General features: G+C 37.1%; 1 protein-coding gene across 2 annotated transcripts; it reads right to left on the bottom strand.

The window, feature by feature from the left end:
* Nucleotides 1–777: 777 nt before the first annotated feature.
* On the bottom strand, nucleotides 778–8,208 carry LOC111703636 (C2 domain-containing protein 3). Of its 2 annotated transcripts, none has more exons than XM_023475639.1 (7): nucleotides 8,112–8,208; nucleotides 7,396–7,475; nucleotides 5,184–6,826; nucleotides 4,472–4,809; nucleotides 3,905–4,216; nucleotides 2,144–2,285; nucleotides 778–1,834 (listed from the first exon to the last, which is right to left on the bottom strand). In XM_023475639.1, exons 1-7 carry the CDS (start codon nucleotides 8,140–8,142, stop codon nucleotides 949–951), a joined length of 3,432 nt encoding a protein of 1,143 aa, XP_023331407.1. In that variant the 5' UTR covers nucleotides 8,143–8,208; the 3' UTR covers nucleotides 778–948. The 2 variants fall into 2 exon arrangements, with proteins under 2 accessions (XP_023331407.1, XP_023331408.1); XM_023475640.1 differs by having other exon boundaries at nucleotides 778–1,837; nucleotides 2,147–2,285.
* Nucleotides 8,209–8,518: the final 310 nt, after the last annotated feature.

The raw sequence follows: 8,518 nt of genomic DNA, 5'->3' as shown, positions 1-8,518 counted from the left end.
AAGATTATCTATATCATTCAGAAGATCAAGATTATCTCCATCATTCAGAAAATCAAGGTTGTCTAAATCATTCAGAAAATCAAGATTATCTCCATCATTCAGAAGATCGAGCTTATCTACATCATTAAGAATGTCAACATTATCTAAATCATTCAGAAGATCAAGATTATTTATATCATTCAGAAGATCAAGGTTGTCTAAATCATTCAGAAAATCAAGATTATCTATATCATTCAGAAGATCGAGCTTATCTACATCGTTCAGAAGATCAAGATTATTTATATCATTCAGAAGATCAAGATTGTCTAAATCATTCAGAAAATCAAGATTATCTATATCATTCAGAAGATCAAGATTATCTACATCGTCCAGAAAATCAAGATTATCTACATCATAAAGAATGTCAAAATTATCTAAATCATTGGGAAAATTAGGATTATCTAGATCATTTAGAGAATTAAGATTATCTATATCATTCAGAAGATCAAGCTTATCTATGTCATTCAGAAGATCAAGCTTATCTGTATCATTCAGAAGATCAAGATCAACTAGATCCAAAGATCAAATGGAACAAGAATTTATAAAAGACAAAACTTCATATAAATGAAAAAACTTTCTTAAAAGAAAGCACCGTTTTCCGAAGAAGGTACGTTTTTTTCGGAGCCTTTTAAAGATGTAACAGCTGAAGTTAATAAGGTTGTGCCGAAGTTACTAAAGTTGTGTCGAAATAATTTAAATGTTTTCTGGAGCTGTAAAAACAAAAATGAACGATGTTTTACATTTACATAGATATTTACAAATTCATTAAGTGATTTGTGTCAGGTACGGTTTTACTTGAACTAGATCGACTGTTGGTTTGTAATTTGTTAACTAATGCCTACGCAATATTTGCGCAATCTCATAAGAAGGAATTGATAAACTAATAAATACGCAAAATTTGCATAGTTTCTATGGAAGGAATTGTTGGCGAGACTCCATTTTGGATCTATCAGTTTCCGAGACGCCGAGATATTGTCCGAGATCTTCAAGGACGAGTCCCAGATCAGCTAGGTTCGGAAGATCGTCCCGAGGAAGTTCTTCCACGCTCAAGGACTGCAGGGAAGTTCGGGACGAATTCATTTCGTTTTCGTTCGCACCCAACCCTCGTTGGTTCATGCTTCTCAAGCCGTCTAGGTTTAATCTTAGCTGTTCTTCAGCTAGAGATATTTCAGTTCTGTTCTCCTTGTTCTCCTGGTTTCTCCCACCCTGGATCACATAGGTTTTATCACTCCTAGTGCTAGTGTCACCCCGGAGAAGGTTCTTGGTAATGTTACTGAGATCGGACAGGTGTCTACTCAGGGTCCTCTCCAGAGTAGATAAGTTAGGATTATCCTGGTTTTTCGGTAAAACCGGAATTTTCCAGAACTGTTCTCCGTCCTGATTCTCAGATACAAAGGAGCAGGACGAGTTTGATCCGTCCCGAGACCTAACAATTTGCTCCGGGTGGTTTACAAGATGACTGGGATAGTGTGTATACACGGAGCTGGTGACAAACTCAATGCCAGGATTAAAATTTGACTGATGGGACTCATTAAGATCCCCCTGGTCCAGCATGTTCTCTCTGCTCACGTCCTCAAGGGGGGTCACGGAGAGTTTCACCTGACCCCGGCATTTCCCCAACCAGTCCGTGATATTGTACCAGCCCCGGATACTAGGGAAGCAGGAGAGGAGGGGGGTGAGATCAACTGCTATAAATCCTAGAACCTGATCGAATTCAGAATTTCGTTTCCGCTCGGCGGACTCGGAAACATCCGGAGCCGGCCTGTGATGCCAGACCTTGAAAATCAGGTACCTCCTGTAACTCAGTAATCAAGTTTAAATTGTACGCTGAAGGTTTTTATTTTTGGAATTACCTTCCCCCCCCCGCAGTTAAAGAAAATGATATCTTAAAGATTTAGAGGGAAATAAAACTGCAAAGCCCCCCACACACACCTTTTATAAGCTTTTTACCCAAAAATTGAAAAATTTATTCTTTTCCCCAAAAAATTTATATACATATTTCCCCAAAATATCGATATATTATTCATAATTTAGCGTAGAAAAAATCTTCGATTTTTCAAGAAAAAAACCTGAAAAAAACTAAGAAAAAAAACTCGATTTTTCCCTCGGATCTGTGACATATGACTGCGGGATTCTGGTTTCAACTGAATAATTCCAGGTTGGGGAGTTCCCTTCTACCATTTGTGTTTCCAACTCCAGGTGTCCTTCTAGTAGGGTCACGTAGCAGCACGGAGATACTCGACTTCCTAGAGAACATGGATGGATTAGAGGGACTATATACTCTACTTCCTAGAGAACAGAGATGGATTAAAGGGACTATATACTCGGCTTCCTAGAGAACAGGGATGGATTAAAGGGACTATATAATAGACTTCCTAGAGAACCGAGATTGATTAAAGGGACTATATACTCGACTCATAGAGAACATGGATGGATTAAAGGGACTATATACTAGACTTCCTAGAGAACAAGGATGGATTAAAGGGACTTTATACTCGACTTCCTAGAGAATAGAGATGGATTAAATGAATTATATAATCGACTTCCTAGAGAACAAGGATGGATTAAAGGGACTGTATACTCGACTTCCTAGAGAACAGGGATGGATTAAAGGGACTATATACTAGACTTCCTAGAGAACAGGGATGGATTAAAGGGACTAAAATACTCGACTTCCTAGCGAACCGGGATGGATTAAAGGAAATATATACTAGACTTCCTAGAGAACAAGGATGGATTAAAGGGACTATATACTCGGCTTCCTAGAGAACAGGGATGGATTAAAGGGACTATATACTAGACTTCCTAGAGAACAGGGATGGATTAAAGGGACTAAATAATAGACTTCCTAGAGAACAAGGATGGATTACAGGGACTATATACTTGACTTCCTAGAGAACAGGGATGGATTAAAGGGACTGTTCACGTAATCTCGAGTGATCATCCATTTATCGAATGGTCCAATTCACAACAGTGTCCATGAAACTTTTATCTGAATACCGAAGAGAAAATAATGTCGTTTTTCTTCCTGAAAATCTTTAAATTTGTCAATTCCTTTCGTATCTCTGCTCCAAATATTCCAATTTCACTATTATTAAGGATTTAAAAAATCAATCTCCAGCTGGAATAAATGTTGGGTATCAGGCATGCAATTCATTACGCGAAAGTTCTAGTGAAATCTTTCTAATAATACAGACTGGAATGATTCCAAACTGAGTTTATTGTATTCCATTCGACATACAAAAATTTTGAAACAAAAAAAGAAAAATCAATAATTAATTTTTTCTCGAATAACATCATATTAAAGTATATACATATAATTGGCCTTTCAATTTTAATTGTGAACATGTTCTCTTTGTGTACATCGTAAAACAAAACGAAAAAAAGTTCGTGGATTTTAACAGAAAGTTTCATGGATTTTCAAAATTTTCAAAAATTTAATGAAAATCGAATTTTGATGGAGACAAATATTTGAAATGTTGATCATTCATAAACCTTCCCTGGGGAAACGTGAGGTCCCACACAAAATTTGGGCCTGATCGGTTTAGCCGTTTTGTCATTTATTGGATACAAACAAACAGACAGAGAGCTAAATTTATATATAGATAAAGCTCTTCGCTCATATACAATACATATCTTTATAGGTTAGCTATAGCTGGCTAAACAGCTGTGACCGAATTGGCTGTAATTTTTGGAAAAAAAACCGTGGGTACCCTTAAGGTAACAAAGACTAAAACTTAATTTTTTTTCTTTCAAAAATAGATTTTTTTAAAACAAAATTCGATATTTTTTCTATTTCACTTGCAACGCCGGTCACTTCAGCAAGTATTTTCAAATAGTTAAGTCGCTTGAATAAAATATTTACCTTTAGACTTAACATTTGGTAGATTTCTTGCTTCTTCTACCACAATCTGAACCCGGAGTCCAGGAAGAACATTCGAGTTTACATCTACTCTCTCTACTCCGTCCTCTTGGAATGTTGGTTCGGTTCTCTTCTCCGGGTGGTCGGATAAACACGGCTCTTCAACAGAGGACTTCTCCGGGTTTGCATCCAAGGATCTATCTTGCTCCTTCTCGATTGAATCAACCATTTTGTTCTCTGCGTCCCGGGTTTTCATGTTTTCATTCTCCGAAATCTTTTCTTTACTTTCTTCATCCTCAATGGGAACCTCGTAATCTGAATAAAATTATAAATTACATTTAAAATTAATGATAAATTGGTAGATATAGAGGACTAAAAGTTTAAAACAACTTGCTGTCACTGTTTTATCATCAAAAATTAATCCTTTAAAAATGTAAATATAAAATTAATGTAAATTAATTATTTCGATTATGATAATTTTTCAATGCCTGAAAAAAACGATTTCAATCTTCTTACACAGGACTTATACTGAAAAATTTTATGATGGTATGACTCTGTACAATGTATTACCTATGAATGAAGTTTGGATGGCAACACTAGACTGATTAAATGATCCGCTGTCAGTTTTCTCATCCGTCCCTCTCAGGTTTCCAACCTTATCCTGCTCCGGTAGTATATATTTACTTGTACCAGCTCTAAGCGACACCTGGAGTTCTCCAACTAACGTATTCGTAAACAAATCCATGATTGGAACCCTACCGTTGAACGCCTCTATGATCTCTGGTACCCTGAGCTGTTTGAACCCCGAATGAAGGATATCCGTCTGAATCTTTGAAACTCCGAGAAGCGATTCATCCTTCCAAACCTCTAGAACCAGATAGTTCTTGTTTAACCGTGAAAACATCAACCTTAAAACATTCCTAATAAAAAATCATTTTCATAAATATTAAATTTTCTGTCAACTGTTCAAGACCCTGTATATGGTATAGAAAAAAGTATAAATTGACGAAATACGCAAAAACCGTACCGCAAGCGTATGTGCGTTTTGCGAAGGATATTTTTTACGAATTGACTTCTTTTATAATCTCTCTTCTTTCAATAGTTCAGATTAGAGGCTTAAACTTTAAGAATAAATTTTTTTGTAGTTTTTTGTTGATATTTTGCCTAATGGATCCGGATCCGTGGATCCGCATATTTTTGCGGATCCGGATCCAGGAAGCCAAAATGTTTTGGATCCAACGGATCCTAAGCATTGATTTTCTTTAAATGATAGAATAACTACCTATTATGAATGTTTCCTTCTTGACCTGGTAGAAAGAGAGAGGTTGTAACAACAAGTTCCTGTCCGTCTCCGACCTCACCCTCGGACACAGTCCCTTCAAGGTTTCTATGCTTGATTATCAACCTTTCGTCCTTGTTGGAGTCAGGTAACTGAACCCGGAGCTGGAGCAGGATCGGTTCCGTGAATCCTGTTTCGTTTTCCGTTCGAGAGTTGATTGTAACCGAATTCCGTCCTTCATTAACTGGACTAGAGCTAGATTCAAGAGTTTGCTCAGGGTCCTTGGAACTACTAGGTTTTTCACCAATGTTCTTATGATTAACAATCCTAGAACCTACGGCCGATCGGCCAAACTCAAACTTTAAGGAAACATGGACGTTTCCAATAATTTCATGGCTGTCCAACGGAAGTTTGAGATCACGGAATAAAGATGTGGAAGAGTAGAGAGGGAGAGATAATGAATCTCCCGAGGAGTACTTGTCAAACAACAGAAGATGTTTCAATCCTATACTTGATTCTCCGAGTAGAAAAGGGATACGTTGGTTCAATTCTCTAGAGTACACCTTAAACTCTAGCTTGTAGTTCCACCAGTCCTCTAACAATTGTGAATTGAAAAGTATCGGATACAGTTTCTTTTCATTGAAATCTACAAAGTTGTCTTTTAGTTTCCTGGAGCAAAGACTTGTCTCCGAAGTTTCGTCTGGGAATTTAAACTTTACGAAGAAAGAAACATCTTTCATTCTAAACTTCGGGAGAAGTTTTTTATTCTCTTTCTGCATAATTTTTCTGAGAACCAGGGGGTTTAACTGCACGGAGGAAACATATAAAAGCAGTCTTGTCACCTTGACTAAATGTTTCATCCTCTCTACTGGTAGGTTCCAGGTAGGGACAAATTCTCTAATAACGGGTTTAACGGCTTCTCTTGGCTCCTCAGGAACCGGTTTAGATAATCCGTCCTCCTTCTCCGAGTACTCAACTGTATACAGAGATTCATCAGAACTTTCTCCTCTCTCTTCAAGTTTGGATTGGGGTTGGAAATGATACTGCTCTGATTCCCTACGCTCGGAGATTTTAAAACTTGACTCGATCTTGCTCCGCATCGACTCTCTCAGTTGTTGACTCTGATTGAGAAGCTCTGAGACGAGTGAGTCCGCGAGAGGCGTTTTTCTGGAACTCGCAGAACCCAAGGTTTGATCGGAGAAAGTTACTTTTTGTGGTTTCGTAGCGTCGGAAATAGACTTTCTAGGTTTGGATTTGATTGTGATCTTGGGTTTAGCTTTCTCCGGGGGTTCTGTTTCTCCGATCTTCTTTAGGGGTTCAATCTTCATTTCTACTCGGAGATTTGCTACGGTTTCTCTGGTCTCAAGATCAATCACAGGATAGTATCCTTCCAATCCGCCCTTCTCAGTGACACCATTCAGGTTCTGAACTACAGTAAACGCTATCGGAGTCAGATCTGAACTAACAACGTCTATCTTAAGCGGACTTGCATCTTCAAGATATTTTCGAAACTTTGGCAGACTTGTCCGGATTTCATAGCGAACATAAAGGATGTCTCCTATACTGCTCTTGTGGAAGTTTTTCACGTCAACCGGAGTAAAGGTTTTAGAATTGGATTCCTCCTCACCCCACCACAGCAGTTGTACCTACGTATTATCATTATTAACAGACAACCCATCATTCAATGAAATAGAGGTCGACGCTCAAAAATAGTGAAAAAGTTTTAAATTAAACATTGTTAATTGATAACAAAAATTCCCACCAAATTTCTGAATAATGTTAAATTTTTTAAAATTCGCTTAATTGGTTCTAGAGAGAAAAGAAATTATTTCTTTGTGAAAGATGTTATGTCCAAATATTTAAAAAAATATTTTAGCCGGGGTTCACAATCTTCAATTATATTAAACATCAAAAACAGAAAACTCATTGACAAAAATCTTTGGAACCGAATTTAATCATTCCGACTCTTTAACTTCGATTCGGTGGAACAAAATTTGAGCCAGCAGCAAGTAGTTCAACGACGTTGCTCAAATACATTAAATTCGGTCAATGACAAATTATAAAAAACGTTCTCTTAAGAAAAGGGAAAAACTCAAATCAATAAAAATAGTTCAGAATAAATGACAAGTTTACTCCAGTTCAATCCCTTGGAATTTCCAGTGAACCCTGAGCATAAGTTCGGAATTTCCAGTGAACCCTGAGCATAAGTTCGAACCTGGACAGGTTGTGGGGTAGATACCCAGAGAATCTCATCAATTGTTACCAACAAATAACATTTTGCATCTCCATCCAATCCTAAATAATTATACATCTATATAAAGTAGTAATCTCTTTATGTCAGTCTGTTTGTATGTACGATCATAACTCATGAACCCTTTGACCAATTTGCATCAAAATTTGATTCGGGAACTCGGTAGAACCACGGGAATTTTATTAACTAGGTTTAATAGTTCTTCATTGAATTAATTTCAAGGCAAAGCTGGGTACCCAAACCAGTGCTTTATATAACTACTATTAAGTCAATGCTTATAGCTAACAGCTTAATGTTAGAAATAAATTAAGCTCAGTCTCGTCTCTTATTCTTGCAACAATCAACTTCAATAGTCTACTCCTGGCTTTTATCTAAACATCCTGTTTGGTCGAAATTTAAAAGAATTCTAATAGTTATATCTGACAAATTCCCAGTTTCCGCTTTAGATATTTCATCCAGAAGGGCTTTCTACAGGTTTATTCAGGGTTGCATACTTGTAAGAAATGAATTTTGAAGAGCTAAGGAAAAAATAATAAATCTCAAGTTTTTCTTTAAATGTTTATTTCAATCTAATTATTTATTTATTTATCGTTTGCTACCCATTTCAGCAAGAAAAAATCCTGACTAAGTACCAAATTTCTGAAAAATAAATAATTTTCGAAAAGGCGGGGAGGGTTTACCTGGGGGGAGGGTTTGTCCAGAGGACTTCATTATCTTTCACATTTGATATATATCTGAAATAAAAATGAATTGTTAATAATTGTAAACGTTTTATATAGATCAAAATAGTAATGGGTCATTTCCTAGTACACGATTTTTGGACCCCCCTCCTCCTATCAATTTGGTACGTGGACCTCATATGTAACACATTAACGTAATTGGTCATGTGGCTGCAGCGCCCGGCCCCTATTATGTCCTAGCCGCAGCGCTCGGCCCCCTAGCCTGTCCTAGTCGCAGCGCTCAGTCCAGAAATTGTCCTAACCTAACCTAAAAATAATAAAAAATAAAAAATATTGATTTTGATGAAAAATAAGTGATCATGTACAAATTTAAAAGGAGCGAGTAGGGGAGGGGAGGCCTGGGTCTA

This window comes from Eurytemora carolleeae, unplaced genomic scaffold, assembly GCF_000591075.1.
Source record: "Eurytemora carolleeae unplaced genomic scaffold, Eaff_2.0 scaffold566, whole genome shotgun sequence".
Classification (NCBI taxonomy): Eukaryota; Metazoa; Arthropoda; class Copepoda; order Calanoida; family Temoridae; genus Eurytemora; species Eurytemora carolleeae.
Note: the sequence above shows the minus strand (reverse complement) of the source record. Positions and strands in the feature narration are given on the sequence as shown.